The 26,539-nt window shown below is 43.1% G+C and overlaps 1 protein-coding gene across 3 annotated transcripts in view; it reads right to left on the bottom strand.

The window, feature by feature from the left end:
- Positions 1-26,539, bottom strand: part of ST8SIA5 (ST8 alpha-N-acetyl-neuraminide alpha-2,8-sialyltransferase 5) — a 64,111-nt gene that overhangs the window by 18,847 nt on the left and 18,725 nt on the right. The window contains exons 2-3 of one of the 3 annotated variants that reach the window (XM_067545633.1): positions 24,452-24,559; positions 7,056-7,148 (exon numbers count right to left, since the gene is read on the bottom strand). The exons of 1 other annotated variant lie outside the window; for it this stretch is intronic. In XM_067545633.1, coding sequence (XP_067401734.1) covers positions 7,056-7,148; positions 24,452-24,559 — 201 coding nt within the window. The remainder of the gene's footprint in view (positions 1-7,055; positions 7,149-24,451; positions 24,560-26,539) is intronic. One more of the 3 variants, XM_067545634.1, reaches the window with a different exon arrangement.

A 26,539-nucleotide genomic window follows, 5' to 3' on the forward strand; every position in this document is an offset into this window, starting at 1 on the left:
TTGGCAGGAACAAAGCAATCTGCATTTTAGCAAACAGCAACATGGAACATCATTCACCATGTCTCCTTCTTCACAGCTGGAATGAACGTTAGCTAAGGGTAACCCTCAGGAAAACGCATTGCAAAAGGGTGACTGGAATATAAAAGTGAGGGGCAAAAACAGCCCAGGTTTTTTCATCTAAGACGACAAAGGAAGCAGACCTTTGACTTTGATGGGAGATCCTGACCTGAGAATTTGGTCAGCCATGTTGCTGGCAATATGTGGTAAGGATTTTACCTTGAACCAAGTGTGGTTTGTTACGTTTTAGATACTAGGAAGCACATTATCTTTATTTTTCTTGTATCCATTTCTGCATTAATGCCTTATACTTGTACTCACTTAAAATCTCTCTTTGTAGTTAAATGAACTTGTTTTATTTTTAATCTAAACCAAGCCAGTGCTGTGTTTAAACTAAAGTTTGTTAACTCCAGTTAAAGTAGCAAACTGTTGACTATTAACCCTTTACAGGGGCAATGGACCTTTAAAATCTGGACTGCCCAGGAGATGGCTGGACATTGTAGAACACACAGTTTGGGGAAAATTCAAGACGGGGAGCATATTGGGGTCACCCTGCAAGTAGTAACCAAGGCTGGTGGAAGTCAGAGTGTGAGTGGAGTGGAGCTGACAGGCTGCTGGGGTCAGAGCTGCTAGACCAGGGCTACAGCTATCCACAGACACTCATGGTGTGACCTGCATGCTGGAAGTCCGTTTGTGAGCAGCCCAAGTTGGAAACTACAACAGCAAAGCACTGTGAGGAACCCAAGGTTGCAGGGCAGGTGGTGACACCCCACACACACTAGTCTGGACTACACCCTGGAGTGTGGCACTATGGTTCTTCTTATTGTTATTATTTCTGTTACAGTAGTGCCTACAGGTCCCCAGCCAGGATTCAGGTTCTGTTGTGCTAGGTGCTGTACAAACACATCCCCTTCCCAAAAGAACTTACAATCTAAATAGACAAGGCAGGCAAAGGGCAGGAGAAGAAAGAGAGGTTCAGAGAAGTGAAGTGACTTGCCTAAGGTCATGCAGAAGTCAGTAACAAAGATGGGAACAGTCCACCTCTGTTCCAGTCCAGTTTCCTGTCCACTAGACCACAAATGTTATACATCTACATTAAAAATAGACCCTGAAGTCTGAATAAGCAGTGGCAGTTAATGTCAATACACACATTCTGTTTATGCGTGTTTCTCTCTTAATCACACTTACACGTTCAGATTCTCTTCCTTCAACTCTGGAAGAAACCTGAAGAAACAGAACATGTAAAAACAAGGTGAGTTCTTGTGTGTGATTTTCCGGATTCCACTTGCACTGATGGCTAATTTATGGAGCCAGAGAGATGAGATTTGGAAAAGATTTGGGCTGGGAATTTCAATGGGCCTAAAGGAATTTGGTGCCCAGTTTCTTTAGGCCCCTTTGAAAATGCCATCCTTACAGTATGAGACCTCAATTTCTCCTCTAAGGCCTTGTCCACAGTAGGAATTTCTGCCATCAGCAGCCAGCCGTCAGGGTATCTGCCCCTCTGCAAACCCCTCGTGTACATGTAAAATCATTATAAATTGTGATTTCCAGCACTACAACTTAACCCTGCTTGAAACTGGGAGAATACATTATTATTAATTAATTATCTTGCTGTAGCATGTTGGAACCTGGTCATAGACTAGGGTGTGTCTACATTTGAGCTGGGACATGTGATTCCCAGCTTGCGTAGGCAGACCCGCACTAGCTGTACTCTACCTAGAATCTAAAAACAGCACTGTGTCCATGGCTGCATGGGCAGTGGCTTGGGTTAGCTGCCGGAGTACGTACACAGGGGTCAGGTGGGATTGTACTTGGGGCGGCTAGCGGGCCACCACAAACACTCCGATTTTTAGGCACTAACTCAAGCACAGTTAGCATGGGTAAGTCCACACAAGCTGAGAATCACCCCTTCCCAGATCAAATGTAGACCTACCCTCAGTGATGCACTGGGGTAGCTACACTGGTGGCTGGCCACTGACGGCTGTAAGCAGGGTATGTCCTCAGTGTAGGCAAAGCCTAAGACCCGACAACTACTCATGAAGTTAATGGGAAAAGCCCCCATTGACTTCAATGGAGGTTGGATCAAGCCTCTAGTGCACCTCTTCCAGTTAGGGATTTTCCCAGCTGTATTTTCTGCTAGTGCTTTGTCCAGTCTAGTGTTAATTGTCTCCAGTGATGGGACTCTCTCCACTTCCCTTAGGAAAACTATTCAACAGTCAACATTAGGAGGAATGTTTCCCCCTCGATATCCAGCCTACATTTTCCTTTGCTTCACTTCATCCGACTTCACCTTCATGCACTGGGTAACACAGGCTTTCCTTCTGCCTCACGACCCAGCTTCTCTGCTGCCTGTCCCTGCACCGCAGCCACAATCCTGTGTGTCAGAGATTAGCCAGCAGCTGTGCAGGTCATAGCCTCACCATTATGACTTCTCTGCAAGCTTCAATAAGTGAAAAAAAAGCTTTCAGCAGGGGAAACCAAGAGAAAATGTACTTAACGGTGGGAAAGTTCTTACTGTTCAGTTATTTCATGGAGCAAAACATATATAGCCTTTTTCTAAGAGTCTGAGCTAGATTGGTCTGGAGATTTGACATATGAAAGACAAAAGTCTAATCTTCTGGGGAAAGGAGGAGGACTTCAATGGTCAGCATTATGGAACTACCTTAAAGTTCCAGAAGTTGCTCTTACCTACCTAAGCCGAGTTCATGTGTGTTCTTCAGTATCTGGCACCTAGCTATCATGGTGTCTGGGACCCCACAAATACCTAGACATATATGGGGATATGTGATGTTTCCTTCTGAACTTTGATGAAATTTGTGGTCTCTTTGAGGCTGCTGGATCTTGGTGAGTTCTTTTTGGGTTTGCGGGCTTTGAATGCTCTCTGCCTTGGTTTTCAATAAAATAACAAGGCTCTTTTAAGAACAGTTTTCTATTTAACACTGTTGTAATTTAGGACTTTTCAGAGTCTTAAAGAACTAGGTCAGAGTGTACCTTCTGTAGCCCATTGAAGCAAGCTAATTTGGAAATCTTCCATTATCCCTGAGGGATAACTAAGGGAAAAAGAATATTCCACAAACACATTAGAAGAACCCTGCATGACAAACAAAGCGTTGCTGTGTTAAACAACTTATGCTACCCCAGTAATACAAATAATTTATAACTGCACATCCAAGGCTAATGTATCCCATTAAGTTGGAGTCCACTTACAACTGAGTGTCACGGGCTAAGACACAGAGAGAATTTCTCTAAGCCATGCCATCAGTTTAAGGGAACACGTTTCCAGCACTCACCATCTTCAGCAAGCACCCTGGCAAGAGCTTCAAGTTGTCCCATTCTCACTTTTTATTTTTAAGCATTGTGAGTCAGCAAACTATACAAAATTGCTATGCCAATGTCCTTCATCCAGTGCCAGTTACAGGGCAAAGGTGGTAGCCAGCATTTCTATCTGTGCAAAGGCAATGAGGGAGCTTTATGTCCAAGATTCATGCAGAGCTGTAGCAGAAGGGTGTTACTGCTGCTGCTTTATCCTAGATTGCTCTTTTCATTAATACTTTGCACTTCTACAGCATCTTTCACCTGAAAATCTCAAAGCACTTTACAAACAATCATTAGGCCTATGAGTAGGTAAGTGTTATTACTGAGGCTATAAGCCCACCCGGAGGCAGGAGTCTTGTCTTTTATGCCTATCTATAAAGTAACTACTACCTGGCACTAATAATAAGCAACTACAATCCCCATTTTCAAACCTGAGGCAGAGATGTTAAACAACTTGTGCAAGATTACACCCTAAATCAGTGGCAGATCTGAGAATGGAACCTGGAATCCTAATTCCAAGTTACCCTGCTCTAACTCCGAGAGAACCCAGCCCCTCAGACAAACAGCTTATAAATGAGTGGCTGAGCTGTTGAGAAATTCCTCATGGATAGGCCTAATGCTGCAAGAGTTTAACAAAAAAAATCCTTCACGGACCAGCCTCAAGTTTTTCTTTGAAGCTAAGGCAAGTGTGAGATTGACTCCAGTAAATCCCATAGGATGTTCAGATAGCAACCAGGTCTGCGGGTCCCACTGCATCCTATGCTTGAGATTCTCAGCTGAATGCCTGTCTGGGGCTGGAATATGCTGTGGACGGAGGCGTTTTGTCCAAGATCACATGCTGAAGGCCAAATGTGATACATGTGAGAAAGCATGAAAGATAGAGGGAAAGGGAAAAAGCTGTCCTTATAATTATGTCCATTCCAGACACTCCCTTTTAGAGCACAGCAGTGGACCACACAGGACCACTGAGAGTGCTAACATATTTTCTTACATGAGAATTCAAACTGCAGATTGGCATGGATCTTCTTATCACACTACCAAAAGCATGCCAGAAATATCCAAAGAGACATGTGTATTGGGTCCCTTCTCTTTTCCCATCAACATCAATAATCCCCACAGCCCTCCCACAGCTGATCTGTCACCCAGTGTTTTCTCTTGTGTTTGTCTTCTCTTAGAAGAAAAGCTCTTCAAGGCCCCGATTCAGCAAAATACTTGAGCACATGCTTAAGTTTAAACACACAAGTGGTCTCATTGCAGTAAATGAGATTTGAGCACATGCTTAACTGCTTTGCTGTATTGGGGCCCAGGTCAGGAAACATGTCTTTATCTGAGTTTAATAATAATACCTCCCTCTTTTATAGCACTTTTCATCAGTAGATCTCAAAGGGCTTTACAAAGGAGGTGAGTATCATTATCCCCATTTTACAGGTGGAGACACTGAGGCACAAAGAGTTGACGTGACTTGCCCAGGGTCTCCCAGCAGGCCAGTGGCTGAGCTGGGAACAGCACCTTAGCCTCCTGAGTCCCAGCCTGGTGCTCTACCCAGAAGACCATACTGCACACTGTTGTCAAGGTGACACATTATTTTTAATAATAAATAATTGTTTAAATCAGTATCTGGGCTGGGCATTCACATGTGCAATCTCCCCAGGATGTGTTACAGTTTTGTAGAGAAGACTATTAAGTTACTTGTTTAGGACAAACTCCTCTGCTCCATCGCTTGGAACTCAGTCATAGGGCATTTCTACACAGCAGCTGGTGCAGAAGTAGGTAGACTGGTATGTGTTAGAGCTAGTGGCTGAAAATTGCTGGGTAGCTAAGGACAGCTCAGGCGCCCACGCTAGCCACCCGAGCATGTACCCAGGTGGTCTGGGCAGGTTTGTACTCGAGGCTAACCCAAGCTGCTGCCCATGCTACCCCCAGCTACACTGCTCTTTTTAGCATGCCAGCTTGAGCAGAGCTGGCACAGGTCTGTCTGCCTGCACTGGGAAGCACGTTCTCAGCTGCTGCGTAGACATTTAGCTACTGTGCAGTTGTTTCACGAGCAGCACTCCCATGGATATCAATGGGAATATGTGCAGGACATGCACTAAGGCGGCCTATGGTGGGGATAAGGAATAGGCACTGTGGGATGGAGAAGAGAATTTTGTCCTTACATCAGTTATTATTTCACTTCTTTACTACATTTTAAAACGCTTTTTCAGGGACGTCTAATCCTCACAGGCAACTGTAATGGGGTGGCACCCACCTCTCGTGAGCGCCCCCATCTGGTCGGACATATCTGCAGTTTTCAATTTCTGCTGACCCTGCCGGTGGTTTCTCAGGCGGTTTTTGGCCAAGTAACACACACCATCTGTATGTGAATCAGAACAACCCACCCCCTTCCGGGGCACACTGTCCAAGTGTCCTGAAGTCCTCCCTGGGCTCCCTCTTTAAATAGACCCTGCCCTGGGATGGAGCCAGACCCCCAGGGCTTCCTTCCTGGAGACGCTATCTTCCAGCAGCCCTCTCCAGGCTCAGTCCTTACTCAGTCCACCAGGGCCCATCACAGTGCCCTCAGTTGGACATAACCTTCTCTAGTCCTCCCTGGGCTCAACCCTTGTCTCTGCTTGAGTCCTCACTGAGCCCAGCCTTCCTGCTGAGCCCCCTCTCTTGGACTCAGTTCCCTGACCCCAGCTCCCTGCTGAGTCAGTCCCAGTAATGTGGCCCCTTTCTCTGGGCTGACACTCTTCTAATTCCCTTCCTTAGGGCATAGCCACTTCCCCCAGGGCTGGTGGGGGGTGGACCTAGTCCCATCCACTGCTCCAGGTCCCAACCAAGGGACACTTGTAGTATAACAGCTTTGTGCAGTGTCCCTTCACAAATTGCTGCTCTATGTTTCCCTGGACCACTTCCCCATTCCCCCCCAATCTTAGCTGAGTCCTGGCAGCCAGACAGCCAGAAGCTCCTTCCTCACTTCCCCAGTCCCTGCTCACAACTGATCGGTGCAGCCCTTTCAGCTCCTGCAACCAGCCAGGAGCCTCTCATTGCTTCCCCCCCGTTCCTGCCAGCAAACTGTCTTCTCCTGATCCAGGCAGCAACTGACTGCTGCACTGGTCTGCAGCTTCTTTTATATGGCCCTGCCTGGCCCTGATTGGCTGCTTCCCTTGCAGCCACTCTAGGCTGCTTGGAGGACTTCTCTGCTCCTTTCTGGGGCGGGGTGTGGCAGGACCCTGAGGCCTCTAGCAGGGGGCCTCAGGCCTAGTCCACCCCATCACAGCAACTGATATATTTCCTGATGTACCTGTGGGACCATAAAATACTGATACTGCATCAATCAAATGACAAAATTGTGCCACGCTGCTGAATTGTTTAAATTCCTTGGAAAATGGAAACACACGTGGTATGATCTCAGTAGAGGGCCCTTAGTACACTATTATAGATGAAAACATGGGCCTTACGTTAATCAAATTCAGATGGTGGCACTGAACCTGGCCCAAAGCCCACTGAAGTGCATGGAAAGAATCCCATTGTCACCACTGGGGATCAAATTCTTAATTCCAATTACATTGATATGGAAGTTCAAAATTCCTGCTCCTTGGAGGTGTGCCCTTGACCCCCATGTCTTTGGCCACCTCATTATACCCGTGTTTGTAACCAGTCTGACAGGGCAACCATTTTATAAAACCCTTGCTCATACTTACATAGAGAGCACTTTCACCTCAATGATATCCTGTCTTAATTCCAGGCATTTTGTGGAGTTGTATTCAAAAGGCCCCTCATAAAACTCAAAGTACCTGAAGAAGAACAAGGACAAAAATAACAAAGATTACAAAAAAGTATCCTGGATTCTGAAACAGATCTTTATGTATCAAGGGAAGCATGCCTGAAGTCAATGACAGTTCTGTCTCATTAGGACTGCAAGGTCTGGTCCCAGGATAAAACAAAGTTATTACTCAAAAGCAAAACACTGGTACCATCTGTGATTGCAAAATGCCACTTGGGCCACCTGTCCCTGTCCCTTTTAGGAACTCAAATGCTAATGGTCAGATTTTCAAGAGAACTCCCAGCATTTTCCAGTTACCCAATTTAAATAAGTGGCCAGGTTTTCAAAAAAGCTCAGCTACCGGTTAGGCACCTAAATGAAGTCACTGGATTTTTAAGTGGTCAGCACCCAGGAGCTCCCACTGAAGACAAGGACAGCGCTGGGAACAAGGGTTGCTGCTGGGTGCTGAGCAATTTTGAAAATCTGTCCCCCTTCATTTAGATGCCTGAATGGTGCAAAGTACTTTTTGAAGATCTGCCCCTAGTATCTTTTCTTAGGATGAAAGCTACAATTTCTACATGCCAGGATTAGCATTTTGAGTTTGCTTCTTCTTGTCAATATCACAATTGTCAGCAGTTGACCTTTTCCTAGAGGGTTTTTTCCCCCTTAGTACATGTTTTTTATCTGAGATCCCTTTAATTTAGAAAACAAGGATTTAAATGGTAAGAAGTGGATTTAATTATTTAAGTGGATTTACTAATCTACATTACAAATAAGACTATAATCAAGTTTTTATGAAAACACAGACATGGAAATAAGCTCCCTCAGTTAAATCTACCCATTTTATTCATTGAGCTGGGATGAAATGGCAAATGAAATTAAATTTCAGATATTCAAATTAGACACCAGAGGGAGCCTATGCTGTCTACCAAATATAATGAAAACATATTGAAACTACCAAAGGAAGAATAATTATTTCAAACCAAGCTCTCTATCTGCCTAAATATTTAAGTAACATTTTATCACTAGAAGTCTTTAAATCAAAATCAGTTATCTTTTAGAAGATATACTATAGCCTAAACAGAAGTTATAGGCTTAAAGCAGAAATTCTTGGAGAAATACTATATACTAGAAAAATGATCATAATGTTCCCTTCTGGCCATAAGCTCTATGAATCTATAACTACAGACTTCATTTACTATGTATTTTGTATTTTTCATAAGGATGAAAAGTACAAGGGTTTTCCACACTGTGGTTATGTACTGGGAACAGTACTGAAATGTGGGTTGATCCCTAACATATTTTTAATATTATTTTTAAGTTGGCATCAAAATACTAAGTTTTCAATAACTGTTTCTTTGAAACATTCATGGGCAAAGTTACTTCTCTTAATAGTTCAAGCATAGTTAAGAATAAATGGCTTACATTTTGAGAGCTCATCTTGGGACATCTAATCTGGAGAAGTAATGAGCACTCACAGTTCCCAAAGAAGTCAACTGAAGGTAAGGGTGTCCAGGGCCTTGTCTATATTCATATTTACATCAGTTTAACTTTAAATTGATTTAACATTTGATTTGGCTAAACCAGTGCAAATCCTTTGTGGACACACTTAGATTTAAATCTGGTTTATGCCAATTTATCTTAATTTGATAAGGAATCAGCATTGGGTATCACATCTTGTTGGTCACAGAACTATAATGTGTACGCAGCTGCTCTTACGAGACTGAGATTGCAGTCAGGAAACATCCCCCAAACCCCACCTGTTGCTGCTGTTCTTGAAGGCATGATGCAGTGCACTTCTATTCCACGTAGCAATCTAGGCACAGGGACTGAGTATGTAATGACAGCTGGGTCATCTGTGGGATTTGAACCCAGTGCCTCAGGATCTAAAAAGCATGGCTTTCCACTGCTTAAGCTAAAGGACCCATCTCAAAGATAGTAGAAGACTCATAATGCTGCCTCCGAGCTCTAGAGGGAGACAAAGAGCCATGCTGTATTCATGGGTGTTACCTGTACATACAGCAGGGGCCCTGTCTGTCCTTGCAATGGGTATGACTTAATTTAACATAGTGAATGCCAATGAAAATGAGATAGGATCAGAGGCTAAAATAGGGAAAGACCAAGTTTAAAATTACTTATACAACTGAGATGTCTTCAAGTCACAGGGACTGATGAACTACATGCTAGGATACTCAAGGAGCTGACTTAGGAGATATCTGAGCCATTAGTGATTATCTTTGAAAAGTCATGGAAGACAGGAGATAGTCAAGAGGATTGGAGAAGGGCAAATATAGTGCCAATCTATAAAAAGGGAAATAAGGACAACTCGGGAATTACAGACCAGTCAGCTTAACTTCAGTACCCAAAAGATAATGAAGCAAATAATTAAGCAATCAATTTGCAAACACCTAGAAGATAATAAAGTGATAAGTAACAATCAGCATGGATTTGTCAAGAACAAATCATGTCCAACCAACCTAATAGCTTTCTTTGACAGAGTAACAAGCCTTGTGGATATCTTGACTTTAGTAAGGCTTTTTATATATGACCTTCTCCTAAACAAACTAAGGAAATACAACCTAGATGAAGTTACTATAAGGTGGGTGCATAACTGATTAGAAAACCCTTCCAAGAAAGTAGTTATCAGTGGTTTACAGTCAAGCTGGAAGGGCATATTGAGTGTGGTCCTGCAGGGATCAGTTCTGGATCTGCTTCTGTTCAATATCTTCATCAGTGATTTAAATAATGGCATAGAGAGTACACTTATAAAGTGTGCAGACGATACCAAACTGGGAGGGGTTACAAGTGCTTTGGAGGATAGGATTAAAACTCAAAATGATTTGGACAAACTGGAGAAATTGTCAGAAGTAAATAGGATGAAATTAAATAAGGACAAATGCAAAGTACTCCACTTAGAACCATCAGTTGCACACATACAAAATGGGAAATGACTGTCTAGGAAGGAAAGGGATCTGGGGGTCATAGTGGATCACAAGCTAAATATGAATCAACAGTGTCACATTGTTGCAAAAAAAGCAAACATCATCTGCAGGAGTGTTGTAAGCAAGACACAAGAAATAATTCTTCCATTCTACTCTGCGCTGATTAGGCCTCAACTGGAGTATTGTATCCAGTTCTGGGCGCCACATTTCAGGAAAGATATGGACAAATTGGAGAAAGTCCAGAAAAAAGCAACAAAAACGATGAAAGGTCTAGAAAACATGACACATGAGGGAAGATTGAAAAAACTGGGTTTGTTTAGTCTGGAGATGAGAAGACTGAGGCGGGACATGACAACAGTTTTCAAGTACATAAAAGGTTGTTACAAGGAGGAGGAAAAAAACTTGTTCTCCTTAACTTCTGAGGATAGGCCAAGAAGCAATGGGCTTAAATTGCAGCAAGGGCGGTTGAGATTGGACATTAGGAAAAACTTCCTGACTGTCAGGGTAGTTAAGCACTGGAATAAATTACCTAGGGAGGCTGTGGAATCTCCATCATTGGAGATTTTTAAGAGCAGGTTATACAAACACCTGTCAGGGATGATCTAGATAATACTTAGTCCTACCGTGAGTGCAGGGAACTGGACTAGATGACCTCTCAAGGTCCCTTCCAGTCCTGCACTTCTATGATTCTATAAACATGAACACCCCTCCTTCCCACTGGTCTCTACCATCTTTCATTCCTTCCATTCTCTCTAGACAACACCGGTAATGCAGCGGGAAGGCAGGATGAGCGAATAACGACAGTATTTTGCTGTAGTACCAAACAGCAACTGTAAACTGAGGGCCTGATTTTCCTTTGAGTTCACACCAGATTTTCAACAGTGCCGCTCCATTGAGTTCATTGGAGTCACTCCATACTTGGACTGCTGTGAGCGAGAGGAGAGTGCAACCCTGGCTGTGCACATTTCACTCTACAGTTTGAGGATGAAATGCATCACAGTGCCGGCGTCCACCACAAGCTGTACCACTTACTCCCATTTAGGGGCTTACGTGGGACACAAGGACCGTGTGGACCTAGTGCTGACCTGCACAGGGCTGAATGTCACCCCCAATGAACAGAATATACAGTAAATCCCTGGAGACAAAAAGAACTTGTTAAAGTCCAGCTGATGAACACTTTTCTTTCCTGCGCTGTTCTGTTAGAGAAATCCAGCTCCAATGTCAAACAGCTCATGTTACCAAATGGCAATCCTGCAGGGGGAGAGCTGGCTTCAGTCACTGGTACTAGAGAGGGAGATGGCACTTTACGAGCTAGGTATAAAATGTCCTGAGTCCCAGAGATCCCCCTGGATCATTTCCTGTTTACATAAACAGCCAGGCCAAAAGCTGAGGAGAGAAAGGATGTGTTATGAAACAGGGGTGGGCTGGGGGAAGGGATTATACTAAAATTAAAGGTGCCTGCAGAATGGAAGGAAATCCCAGAAACGGTACTGCATTTATAAAAGAGATTTGAAGAGATTATAGGGCCAGAGTGTGATCCCCTTATTCTCACTGAGTAGCACTTTGCTTCTCAAAGAGCCCCACTGCTTTCAGTGGGGTCCACTGGGAACAAGGGATTTGCAGCCTGACTCCTTGTGCTGGTGTAAAGGGCCAGCCTACATAGGTGGCTGGTGAAAATATTTCCGGGGGGGGCTGAGCCCTCCCTGCACTCGACCCGGCAGCGCTGAGCCCAGCTCTGTGCTCCAGCCTGTTGCTCTTGCTGCTCACAAATTCATCGCCTGCCACAGTGTCACCTGATGAGTGCATCGGCAGGCAGGTGGGGTCCTCCCCCAGTGACATCCTGCCCCACCCTGCCTCCTTCCTGGCTCTGGTGCTGCCGGACATGGGGACTCAGGAGCCCTCCCCCATAGTCCCCTACTCCCTCCCCACCCAGTCACTTCACTTCCCCCGGGGATTCTCCTTTCCCTGCATCACCTCAGGATCCCCCCGCTTCCCGTTCCCAGGAAGCACCACTCAGAAACCAAGAGCCTAGCTCCACCTGCCAGGAATCCAGCACACAGGTCGGGCTGTCCCCACGCAATGCCCCGCCCTGCTCTTTCCCTGGTGCCACCAGACAGAAATAGATTGTGGGGGGCCTGAGGCCCCTTTAGCCATAGCCACCCGCCTATGGAAAGGGCCAGACAGACAGGGCTGGAGACTGAAGCCCTCTGCTTAGCTACACAGCGCGAACATCACAGGCAAGGCAGTTCAAGGTTCCCCATGCTATCCTGACAGCGTGCTTCAGTGACTACCCTGGAGGGACCACCCGTAAAGGGTAGAAGGTGGCTCGTCTCCATGACGGTACAACCATTAGTCTCTCTGGTGAGACTGCCAGAAAAGGATGCTAATTGTGATGCAGATACAGTTGAACAGTAGGAACTCCTCTAAAACCAGCTCATCTCACATAAACCATTGAACAACCACCACATGGACTTTGGGGTCACTATCGCCCTGATCTGGTTTTGGACAATCAACCCAGAGAGAAAGCCCTCTATCTCCATAACAGCCCCAGAGCCAAGCTGTAACAGCATTAAAGAATCAAGGAAATAGTATCTATTGAGCAGCTATTAAAATCCTGTTGTCCTCTCTTTCTCCCCAGTAATATTTGCTCTATTTATTTGCTTTAACAACTTTTCCCATCTTGCTGCAGCCTCTCAGATGGATTAATAGAGTCAACTTGCTGAAACACAGGTAGGTCTCTTCCTTCAGAATTGCTGTGTGTGGTACTTTTCCACTCACTGTATTATAAGTGCAGGTTCTGCCTATTAACTCCCACTCCAATTCCATGCAACTCTTGATGCACTAGGCTTTTATATAGTATAATTAGCACAAACGGGTAACACGACAGAAATCTGTCCTCCTTGTTCTCTTATTTCGTCTAAACTTGACATACAGCTAATAAAAGACAGTGGGGTACATTTTATTTTGTTTTAGACTATTGATTACTTAGATTCACATTCTCAGTGACAGACACTCTCAACAGCTATCCCTTTTATCCAGAAGGGCTCAATCTTCTAACTTGCCAAGAACAATGATCATTCTTCCATTAACTAAAAGAAGATTTTACAAATGCATGCCCAGAATTTCACCTCTCTCTACTTTATTTTTTCTTCCGTCTCTGGAAGGCTGAGTAATTTATGCCCCACTCCCCCCTCAGACCACTAATTAACTGAAAATACACACACGGGCACAGAAATACATGCATCTTCACATAAGTCCAAAATGGATCGAGATTAAATACTATATCAAAACATACAGCACACACATAGGAGTTGTAACAAGCCCAAAGACACAAACACACAGGGTTTTCTCATAGTGCTACCCTACATAGTTTGTTTACATACTAGTACTGTACGTTCGTTCAGGTCACTTTGGGTAATCTAATATTTGACAGCTCTTTCTAGCATCAAATCCCAGATCTTAAGACCTCACCAACAGCTACAGGTGAACTAAGAGGATTCTTTCCTTATGGCTCTCTGTAGTGAAAGCCCAGAAATGAAGTGTGATTTGCACTGTGATCTTCCAGCTCTGACTAGCTGAAGCTTTCTTCCTCCTTAACCTTCATTTCCCCACAATGCTTTCATTTATAGCTGTGCAGCTTTTGAGTTCACTACTGAGAGAAGGAATTGGCGCCATGCGGGTCCATTGGCTATTGTAACGCTGAGCTCTTTGACAAGCTGCAGTCAAGTTACCACTTCTCCTTGAACTCCAAGATCTCCCTGATCATGCTCCATTAATTATACTGTCTGAAACTTCAGTCCTGTCTTAGAGGGACTCTACCATTGTGTCATCGATTCATTAGCTATGTAATTATCAGATCCATGTCTTTAAACAAGAGCTTTCTCTCTCGCTGCCTTCTGAATCTCAGATCTGTTCTATACTTACCGGAAAATTCGGCAACAGTCAACAGGAGTTATGCAAGCTGCATTGAGTAGTTTGCATAACTTACATCAACTTCCTAAATCCTCTTCTGCGTGCTGTCTCCACTGCGCTGTGCCGATGGCAAATGTGTACCCGTTGACGCAGCGCTATGCTTTCTTTGGAGGTGATTTTACTAGATCGACTTCTGGATCTATTGCGTGAGTCTTCACTTCCCCTCAATCGATCTGGATAGATCGATCTGACGGCAATAAATTTGTCGCTATCAGTCTAGACATACCCTCAGTCATCATACTCAGTTTGTGACGACTCTGAGTCACCTTCCACGGCAAGGGATCCTGATGCCATATGGATGGGATTATGATCTCACTGAAGGAAGAACAAGCTTTTCTCCAAAACCAAACACATTCCAGTGGCTAAAAAAAATGAGAAGTAAAGGGCCAGGTGATGATGGCTTTTATGAAGTTCCAAATAAGGGAAAAGTCTCATGGCTTCAATGTGAAGCCTAAATCTCACTTGCCTTACTCACATGAATAGTTCCATGTGGGTATGTAAATGAGGCTAGCAAGGTTTGGCCATTAACAGAGATTTCAGAATTTGGCCCCAAATAAATTGATAAATATATTATCTCCTTATAAATTCTGACCCCAAAGTTGTTAGCCACACAGTAACACCTGCCTAGCATGTTAGGTCTTCCAACAGCTGTCCAAATATAAACTAATCCTCACCATATCCCGGAAAGATAGGTAGGTAGTTTCCCAATTTTACAGATGTGGAAGCTAATGCAGAGGTTAAAGGACTGACATGGCAGAGCCGGAATAAGAACCCAGGAGTTCTGGTTAACTAGATTGAGATTGCACCAGTAAGACTGAGTGCAAAACTCTTGACTCTGTTGTTAAGTGAAATAATAACTTTTCATATGGTATCTGTGAAAGGGAACACCTGGAAACATAGCATTGCCGAATGCAATCTCCAGTTATCATAGCAACTCAGAACTGGCAAAGGGGTGAGAACAGTGCAGCATGTGGATCAGCTTACACTCCTCTAGGGGCATGGGACAAAAAAAGTCACACTGCTTTGTACGCGGCTTCTGTAGTCTGATAAAAGGTGCACAATGGTGACAGCCTGTCAGTGGTAACTAGGTGCTGGGAAAGTTCTTTAAAGCAAAGGGGGTGACTTGTCCGGGGGTGGTGTGGGTTGTAATAACTGGGCCTACAAAGTTACCCTAGTTGTAAGATCCAATGTAAGGAGGAAGTGAAAGTTCATAAAACATCACAATATCCTATAACAATATAAGTTAATGGGAGAAGGTGGAAAAGGGAGACAGAAAGACTAAATTAGTCTAAGCAAAAAAGGCCTACTTATATAATTCAAAGACTGTGTTATCATCATGCCTGGTAAATCAGAAAAGTGTGGGACTGAAAATCAATAGACCAAAATTGGTGTGTCAAAAATTAGGCCAAACTGGTAAACAAATAATAATAAGGGGAAGAGCTATTCCACCCATCACTCCCTATCGGGCTCCTTAAAAGAGAACCTTCTGGGGAAAAATTAAGAAGCAGCAGCCGTCCACCAAAAATGCTGGATGACCGAAAGACAGAAAAACAGGAAGGTGCAAGCGTCACGATCGTGGCTGCTGCCTCCAGGGTCTCCTAAAACCCTCGAGTCCACCGCAATGCCATGGGGCCTTCTTTGTCTTGATCCTGACAAATGTCCTGACCAGTCCCAGCCAAAGAAAGGGACCCAAATGACATCGCCACCTCTGCTGGCTCTGACAAAATCCCAGATGTGACACTGGGTGTGTATCCTTATCCTTCCTTACCTATTTTGTCTCTTTCCTATCCCTCATCTTCTGTCTTCTCTATAATTAAAGTCTGGCCTAGCATGCCACGACTGCCTCTTTTGCAACGCTGCTGTCGGCCTGTACCCAGAGAGGCAGTGAAAAACAATGCCCTAAATGGCCTACTGCTGGTGTGCTGGTGCCTGTGTTTTAAGCAGTGTCGTTGTCGCCATGTTGGTCCCAGGATATCAGAGACACAAGGTAATATCTTTTATTGAACCAACTTCTGTTGGTGAGCGTGATGCTTTCAAGCTACATCTGCACTGCAGTTAGTCACCTTTGGCCAGCCTGTACCAGCTGACTCGGGCTCACGGGCTCAGGCTAAGGGGCTCTGAGAGCCCGGGCACCAGCCATAGGCTGCACAACGCCACCAGAAGTAAACAGCTCTGTGTCCAGAGTCCCGCAAGATCAAGTCAGCTGGCCTGGGTCAGCCCTGGGTTTCGAGCTGCAGTGTAGACATACCCACAAAGCTCTTCTTCAAGCTTGGGATGTGTTCTTGGAGTGTCACAGCTAAATACAAGGTGGAACAGATTGTTTAGCATAAGTAGTTAACACATATTTCAAGGGACCCTTCACGGTAAAGTGGCCCCCTAACACCTCTCTAGTCATAGGAGGGTAAGGAAAAAAACAAAAGTGTGGGGGGATGGAAGGGGGGTTAAGTGGGTTACAGAGTGTTGTCATAAGCCATAAACCCAGTGCCTCTGTTCAGGCTGTGTTTTTCCAGCAGAGGGGTTGCAAGTAAAAGGCACCAAAGACAGAAGCTGCATCGTCTATCTTTGCTGTTCTTTTCTCTCCCCTTTTGTGTTTGCTTGTCCTGTTCTGTCTTCTAAAAAACGGGACTGAACTCTAACCCCAGCAACTACACCTCCAGCCCATTTCAACTAACTTCTCCCCAAAGACAGTTATTACCATCCTTCGTACCATCTAAAAACCCGTCAAATAGGTGGGTTTTTCTTCAAAACCCTATCGCCAGCAAAAGGAAAGTGGAACGAGGCACGTTGCTAAAATGAAAGCATTACTTAATACCTGTCAGTTCCAATGCTTTAACTATTCTTCATTCCTTGCTGTATCTATAATAAAAGGTTAAAAAAAGTAATGCTGTATTTTCCACAGTACTAAGCAGGCTGAGGTCTCTGTACACCAAACCCCGACCCTTGTTTAAAATTATTGAACGTTCAACTGTGACCGGGTCATTTTAATACCATTAACTCTTTGGGCACATATATTCCATCTAAATTAATACAACAGGGGGGAGCGGGAGGAAGCGGTGGATGTATAATTCTTAAATAGGTATAAGTGAAACTGGATAACAGACTTCTCCTAAGTCAGCAGGTCCAAAGACTAAAGTTCATATTCATCCCTGATGCATGGGGGTCAATGGAATTACACTACAAAGGAATTGGTTTTCAAGTGAATCATTCCCCCAGAGGTAAGAATCAGGACTCTGCTCCTCCTAGACCTCTCATTTAAAATCATCTTTCCTGATGCTGCCATCGCAGCCCCGTGGGGTTTTACCTGAACTATCGGGATTGTTACCAAGAATTTGAATTAATATCACGGGAGCTTAACAAGTAACGATACAGATTGTAAATTAGTGTTTCTTTATTATGCCTTATATATGATAAGTAAGAATAGCACTAATAAAAATCAAGAGCAGTGGCAGCAGTAGGGGGTAGGGATGGGTGAATGTGTTTGGAAAGAAGAACACTGACAGGCTATGATGCTGGAAATGATCTAGGGGTAATGATAGATAACGAACTTAACATAAGCTCCCAGGGTGATACTGTAGCTAAGAGGCTTAACACTGTCCTCAGGTGTATAAACAGGGGACTATCAAGTCGGAGTAGGGAGATGCTATTACCTCTGTGTATGGCTTTGGGGAGACCATTACTGGAATACTGTGTCCAGTTCTTGTATTCATTCTTCAAAAAGGATTTTGAAAAATTGGGGAAGGCTCAGAAAAGTACCACAAGAATGAGTCAAGGATTGGAAGAGACATTCCTTATCGTGTGAGACTTAAGAAGCTCAATTTATTTCATTTACCCAAGCGAAGGTTTAGATGAGACTTCATCATAGTCCACAAGAGCATACACGGGGAAGATATTTTTGATGGTAGATGGCTCTTTAATCTAGCAGAACAAGGCATAATGAGATCCAATGACTGGAAGCTGAAGCTAGACAAATTTAGAGCAGAAATAAGTTGTCTATTTTTAACTGTGAGGGTAATTAGCAATTGGAACAGTTTACTGAGGGATGTGATCAATTCTCCATCACTTGAAGTCTTTACATCAAGACTGAATATCTGTGTGAGATGCACCATAGGTCAAACAGAAGTTATGGGCTTATTGCAGAAATTACTAGGTGAGGTTCTGTGGCCTCTGTTATATAGAAGGTCAGATTAGATGATCATATTGGTTCCTTCTGACCTTAAAATTCTATGAATCTCTGAACCAAACCTTTTATGGGGTTCTGAAATATAGCTAGCTTAGTTTTCTTCCATTTCCACAAGCTTTTCCACTTTCAAATTAGAGACAGCATCACAAGTGCCAAGATCCCACTAGGAAGGCTGTTCCCATGAGATTTTTTTTGCCCAAATTCTGGATGTTAGTCAAGCATGCAAAAATTCAGATGCTTCCCCACACTGAACCTGAAGTCCCAAACTTTGGATGTTCGCTCATCACTAAGAGGGGCATCTCGCTTTAGCTACTCTTCTGCACCAGAGGCAGTGCCTTGATGATGACGCTAGCCTTTTGCATCCCCACCTGAGTGAGTCTCCGAGATGTTCGTGGTTCCTCCTGTTGGATTTCAGAGATGTTTCCATTCTTGAACCTTCATGTGAAAAAGCTCCATGACATCTGCAGACAATTCACATATCTGCACAGTTAAGATTATGATGTCATTCCAGGGGATGCCCTCTTCACCACTACTAACTCTTCCTGTCTGTATCCTCCAAGCAACAGATCTCATCTCCTGTTCAGTATAATTCTGATTTTGACCTTCTCTCCTCACATTTAATACACTGATCATTTAGGATTTAGCACTCTTTAGCTCAGCTGCTCAATATGCTTAGCACAGACAATAGAGATAGTAATTGACCTAACATCTAGTGCTGCCATTGCAGAATCATTCCTTACAGTATATTCTCACGCATCTGCATTGTCGCTCTGACCCTATACTTACACCTACATGGCAACAATGATAGGAGTATCAGCAGGAACTAAGTAAAAGCAGCCCTTGAGGAAGCATCAAAAGTTCAGGCTAGTAGCCCATTGTTTCTCCACTCATCCAGAATAAACCCTCCCTGCAGACAACGCTATGTAACAGCACTGATAGGAATACGCAGCCTCCATACTTTCAGGGTCATCTTACATGGTTATTGATTGGCCTGAGAAGGACGTCTGGTAATATCAACAGTAATATGGATTGTCTTCTGAAGGTATGCCCAGAACACAATGTGTCAACATCAGTACAGCTTTAGAAATAATGTCTTTAATTTAATTTTTGGAAACTGAGAGACTTTGGGGTCTGTTTTTGCTTTCTAGGGCACTCCATCAATATCAGCTCCTCTGTCACATGCAGTGATGGGGGATGCTGCAGGGAAGCCTATTTTAATTCCCTCCTTTCAGAACTCTCTCATTTTGAACACACTGCCGTTTGCTTATTTTAATCAAGTTCATTCCCATCACTCTGACTGAAAATAAGCAGCTGATCTTGTTATCCATATGACCACCTGGGGGAGCGGGCCACATCAAAGCACATAGCAAATCTTATGACATCAATAACTATGTCTGAACAACATATTTTTTTCATTTTCCCTTTTTATTATCACTAGGCTCTTTCTGGGTCTCTCTCATGAAGAATTTTGGCCCCTTCTTTATTAAGAGTTGAGCCCAGCAAAATAAGAGACTACCCTTTGCTACTATCCTGGCCAAGGAGATCTGAGCATTCACGTCTTAAGTATGTTGCTATTAAAATGCAGGAATACATAAGCTGCACCCATCTACCTACATTACAGCATGTCTTTAAAGGGTCTGTTGGGTCAGGATTGGGTCTAAAGTCAGTATTGCCATTCATGTATATTTGCACTTCTGATGACTCCCTTATTGTTTGGTAATTATTAATTTAAAAAAACATAACTAAAAGGAAAACACAGACTGCAGGGTGCAAATACACTGTGTGAGCCACTGTCTTCTGCAACATGATGTGGCAACCAAGTAAAGGACGTGTTTGAAACCCAACAACTTACATAACTTACCAAAGTGAAGTTCTATCAGTTAACACAGGCAGCCACCACACTGCCATGGCAAAAATAGTATTAAACATCATCGAGGAACTGTCAATATGGCCCCAAGTGCACCAGCCTTTCCACCTTGAGGCCCAGTGAGGTGAGGGAGTTAAGGGACTGACTCAAAGTTGTGTGCTGAGATTTTCTTAAGGTCTGATGGTTGGGACCCATCAAAGTCAATGGCAAAAGTCTAGAATGAGGCCAACAGTGACATATTCCGCACGAAAAGTTGCTTGTGCAGTGTGTCTTATAGCATAGTGCAGCTTTTTGCTGTTTGATTCTACTGGGAGTAGGTTCTTAGACCAGCCTCAACACTACAGTATCTGAGCACTTTCCAGTAGTGCATTAAACCACATGACTGTCATCAGCCATGTGATTCATTCTCTCTCTCATATTTCCCCGGGGGGGGCGGGGGGAGAATTCTATGCGCAATGGAGTATTTTGATTTGGTAGGTTTGGTTTGGTTTTTTTCAAGGGGTGGGTTTTAAATGTACATGCTCCTCTGTGTTTATATTAGAGAAGGCAGGTTGAAGAAGTGTGCCTTGCACATAGAGTGGAAGGTGATGAGGCTTGCAGTGGTCCAAATGAAAATCTCAAATCCTCCACAGAGACCTGTGATCACAGACTCAGAGAGCACAGGAACAAAAGGAAGATACAAAAGAGGTGAAATCTTCCACTTTAAAGAAAAAGGCCTTCTTGTTTCCAGACAGGTGACTGCTTTGTGGATGCCAAAGATCAAGGTTTCCAATAGGATCAAAGTAACCAAATCAGCAAAGCAGCACTTAGCACATTGTACATGAACCTGCAATCATATGGAAGCCTTCCATAGCCAAAGACTCAAGAGGATTACAATGCCACTAAGGGCATGATCCAGCAACTATTGAAGGCAATGGAAAGATTCCCACACATTTCAATGGGCATTGGTCCAGATCTTGCATATGTACATGTCCCACTAATAATAAAAGGACTAAATAAATGATAGGTTACTAAATATTTCTCTCTCTCTCTCTCTTTCTCTAAAGTATTTCAACAGGAAGAAACAATTCTTCAAACATCTTCCTGTTTCAGTTGTATAAAACAATATAAGAAAAAGAAGAAAAACTATTACAATCATGTTATTCATCTAATATAGAGAAATAAATACTGTATACTGTTGCCCACTCTCTTGACCTTATTGTGATTGTGTTTTTTCTTAAAGCTTGAGCTCCTGGACTTGTGACTGAGTGAGAATCTCAGCTTTTATTTTAAAACAACACAGTGTCTAGCCCTCGTGGTTTTCAGGGGAAAAAAATGCAAAATCCAGAGACCAAATAAAAAGAATCCAAAAGGTGTTTTTTAAAAAACAATTTTACATGATTTTAAGATCTCATGGTTAGGGGGAAAGGGGAGAGGATAGAGAGGGAGTCTGACTCATGGTTTTTAACATTTGGTGCTAGCAATACTGCATGCTACACATGTATAGCAAAGGGTGTAGAAAACTGTAAAATATTATATTGCACAAATCTGAGAAACAGTATGGGACCTTGTCTCCCATACGCATAACAATACCTCTTGCTACAAAACACCATCAACATGGATCTAAGATTTCATTTTAAATATTGCATTTTATTGCTTGAGAAATAGTATGGTGACCATCTAATAAAACACCATCTATATATGGTGCTAATATGGCCCCCATTACCATAATATGTGAGTGCCTTATTCTTTCATGTATTTATACTCATGACACCCCTGTGAGATAAAGAAGTACCGATCCCCGTTTCACAGAACTGAGGCACACAGAGAATAAGTGACTTACCAATGATTTGATGCCATATGTTAAAGTGCAAAGCTATTTGATAAATTGAAGAGCTATATGATTGTGTGTGTGTGTGTGTGTGTGTGTACACATACACAGACACATATTATTTATATACATCATATAGCTCTGCTTTGGTCAGAGGTGTTAGTTTTATCTAATTATTACAATATCTATTCAAATGTATATAAATATTTATATATACACTTCACAAGGAAGTGACATTATGATAAATTACAGAGCTATGTTATAAATCTCTTTTACTTTGCACCTTGGACCACCTCATTGACCCTGTGCTCATTAGACACCTCCCCAGGGACTTATACATATAATTAAAATCAGCACACCTCAGACTAATGCAATTTAGACTGGCAGTTTTTAATAAATATCAGCAGTTTAAAGATGCTCGGCGACTTGGAATGTCAGGATAAGTCCTAGGGAAGATGTCTAGTGAGCGGAGGGCAGATGAGGTGGTCAAAGGAGCATGGTAAATGCAATTTAACACAGAGCTCTGCAATTCATCATATGGTCTGACCTCCATGCATTTCATACATATGGTTCTTATTTATGTATTTTCAATTTACAACCATATATGATGTGGGCATCTACTTACTAGTATATGTTTGAGAGAGGGACTTAACCACAGCACAAAATCCTAATCCCCCACTCTACAAATTCACACACAGAGGGGTGCTGGAACTAAGGGTGCTGGGGTACAGCAGTACCCCCTGACCTGAAGTGGTTTCCATTATATAAAGGGTTTACAGTTTTGTTCAATGACTCTAAGCATCCCCAGTCTAAACATTTTCCAACACCACTGTACATACATGCAATTGGCACTGGACTTCAGTGGGGTTTGAAATCCAGATCTGAATTGCGCATTTACAGCCTGTTTGCATAACAGACTGAATCTGAACTGAGACACTCCTTAACGTTTGGGGGAGTAAGTGGGTTGAACATCAGATCCAGATTCTTAATCTCAAACCTGTCTGTTTTCCTTGGAACTAATTTGAACAACGTAATTGCGAGTTCTGGCTCTCCAACCCCACAATAAAGGATCGTCCAAATGTATCTATCAAGGGTGCCTACAGGAGGGAAATCTCTAGATTTATTAATTCTCAGCAAGAAGATTTCTTTGTTTGTGCCTCATGCTGTTTTCTCATATGCCAACTTCCCAGACTGAAGACTTCAAGTATGTGGACTGTAAACATACACAAGGGATATAAACAAAGATCAGTACAAAAATTAAATTAAAGAATATGTAAACCAACTATTTTAGCCCATGGATTAAAAATGCCGTTAGGGTGGTTCTTTTCATAAGGCTCCCTTGCCTAAATAAATAGAATAAGTGGCTGGAAGCTCTGATATGGTATCACATTACAGCTCAGGGAGCCCTAACAGGAATTGAAGAGCTGCTTTAGTTGAGTGCGACTGCATGATTTTGGCAGGCCAGCCTTTGTACTTCCGCTTGCCTTTGAAATGCTGTCAGCTCCCTAGCTGTAGTGGGGTATGGTTACTGAAATACTCTATGATGGTATTTCACATAGAGAGCTTAATTTATCCAGACACTCTCGAGTTGTATTTATACCCAGGAAATAGATCTGGTTTGGCTTTTTTTATTATTACATTTTTCACTTAACTGTGTGTCTAAGAGCTTCCCTTCTGTATACTGTTCCTGATGCTGAAAGATGTTCGGCACCCTCAATTGCCTTTGAAGTCAGTGGGAGTTGAGGGCACCCCCATCTTGGGTCACCATTTCTGTAACCACCCCTGCTCAGGCCAACAGCAAGATTTGAGCTCAAGACGGTTAGCACTAAATACATAAACCTCTATTGCCTGAGCTAAACAACTAAGTCCCCGAGCTTGGAACAGTAACGGATTCATTAACCTCTTATGTGGACCAGCCTCTGAGGGCAGGAGAATGACACAGACCCACATTCTCATGAGGACGGCCTCAGTATTGGCCCCAGTTCTGCAACGGGATCTGTGCAGGTGGATCATTGTGTCAAAGGGGCTCTGCAGGGATACAAGAGTTGGTCCATGTGAACCTGATTGCAGAGTCGGGGCCCAAATTGATTGTCAACTTATCATACAAATTGTGTTTCATTTAGCCGCCAACTATACCTATTGTTTTTAGCAATCAATTATTAAACAATGAGAGCAGAATAGGGCCCCAGCATTTCTTATATAAAAGTTAAAACAACACTGCTACAGTACATTTTTTTGTGATTTCAATTGGTTTTCTTTAAGAAACAAGAGTTTTCAAAATAGAATAAATAAAGGGACTAGTAACATCTTGAAAGAATTTTTTTTTTCTGTTAGGCACCCGAACAATTCTACTACAGGGAATTACATTTTACACACATATATAATGTGTGTATAGGGCTAGATTCACCCCTATCCTCTGGATGCTTAGAACAGTGCAAAGCAACTGAGATGTCTTGGTGAATCTGACCCCTATTATATATGCTGATACTCCCAGTGTGTACAAAAACAGATCCACATTAATTGGAGTTCTCCCCTCCAGAGTCAATCTCTTGTGTGTTTGTACCTGGTGCCCGTGTCACTGCCACTCTTCACTGCTCCATCATCCGTGAAATTAAAGGTCCCGGTCCAATTTGCCAATTCCTCTCCACTCTGCCAGCTAAACTGCAGCCCTCTAATAAGAAAATGAGGCAGGTGATATGTCATGTAATTCATTTGATTAATTCTTTCAGCACGTGTTCTGATGTCCTTTTCTTTTCTCGATACTGCAGCTATGATACATTCACCCAAAGGGGGGGAAATTCAATTAAAAAACTGAAATATCAAGAGCCACGTCTCATTGTTTTATTATTGTTAATACTTATGGTTTGAGATTTCATTTTGCTCAACACAAAACAAAACAAAAACCTATAGAATTAAAAGGCCGAATTGTCAAAGATAAGACCTGGGTTGTGTATGCAAAATAAGTGTACATGGACCAAGTAGGTAATTTCATACAGAGATATGCAGGTGCAGATGAAACCAGATGACTGCATGTGCAAAGAGCTTTGAAAGCTGGCTCAGTATGCAATTTGGACCCACAGGTTTAAAAATGATGGAATTTAGATGTTGTCTCTGATTTGTGGGGCCATGCTAGAAAAACGTTTGAGAATTCCTTTCCTGTCATTATTTGTGACAACTGATTGGTTACCTAAGTCACCTGGTATTGTTTCTGCTCCCTGATTGGAGAACTGAAGTGTTCTAAACAAATATGTGCCATAGCTGCTGCTAGTGGTGCAAACGCTCATAATTTTACCACAACTCTTGTGACACTTGACAGTTTTCTTAAAGCCCCAGCTCTGGGATCCATGTACTTTTGGGACACTCAGATTTCATTTAAAAAAAAATGTTTCTGGCCCTCATGGTTCTGGAGAAAAGCTTGAGAATATGACTTGAGGGCTCCCTAAAGGTTCAAAAGCCAGCAGCCCGAGAAAAAGAACCACCATATTTTTTTTTAGAAGTCTCATGATTTTTAAACCAATACAATGATTTTGGGAGCTTCACTCATGATTTCTGAACACTTGGGGGTGACTGTCTGTCTGGCTGGATGGGGTAGAAGTTGAGCTGTGTTGGATGAGGGAACAAGGTGTCATCTGATTTATCAGGAAACTAAGGGCATTTAGATAGCTTGAGGGGGGTGGGGCAGTTGTTTGTTTTATGACAAGAGGGAATAGGTGATCAATCTACATCCTTTTAGCAGTGCGACTGACAGCTGTTATCTGCACAGGAAGTGAATTAGGAAGGAGAGCTGCCTGAGACATTTAAATGAAGGATTTTCTTCCTTTGAGAGACAGAGAGGGAGGGCCATTCCAGGTGTTCTCTGCCTGCCACTCAGTGTACGTTTTTCTAAAAGACATGCCTAGGAATTATTCTTGGAAAGTTCTATCACCTGTGTTATACACGAGGTCAGATTAGATGATCACGATGGTGCCTTCTGGCCTTGGAATCTATGAATCTAGATGGCAGCAGTTTACTTGTTCCAGATGCGGAACATCTGTGGACACATAATCTCTTTATTGTTATAGGTGTTCTAAAGCACTAATAAACCCCAGTCAGATCTCTGGCACTAACTTCTACTGAATACCTGGTGTTTCACAGACCGGTGAATAGCATACCGCGAATAGCCACTGCTCTTGTCTACGCCAATACCCTTGTTAAGATGAATGGCCATCCTCCAGACGTCTGTGTAAACAAAAGCCCATTTGTGCAAATGGCAAACAAGGAGGGAAACACGTGTGGTCAAACCAAACAGCCAGGTGGAATACAAACGAATGTCCACAAGCCTGTTTTTGCAGCATATGGCAAGTTCAACCATTGCCTCGCTTTATCTGTAACAAAGTGTTCGCTGCACGCACCCACTAGCAGGTGTTGTTTCAGCGATTGCCCATACTACTTGTGTTACTGCAGATTAGTCTGACAAACAAGTCTCCTTGCACCTGCCTTGATTATAAGCCTCTTGCAGGGCCCCACTGCATGGCCACGATCCACCTCCCAACCTGCCAACTGTGTGCTCTCTAGCCTGCAGTGGCGCTGGGGCTGCTGGGAATCATGTGACTACTTTTATTCCTAAACTGAAATGTCCTACAAAAAGTCTGATGACGCTGCTCATGAACGT

The sequence above is a fragment of the Emydura macquarii genome, unplaced genomic scaffold (assembly GCF_026122565.2).
Source record: "Emydura macquarii macquarii isolate MOO-44397 ecotype Brisbane River unplaced genomic scaffold, CSIRO-AGI_Emac_v2 contig_1045, whole genome shotgun sequence".
NCBI classification, from domain to species: domain Eukaryota; kingdom Metazoa; phylum Chordata; order Testudines; family Chelidae; genus Emydura; species Emydura macquarii.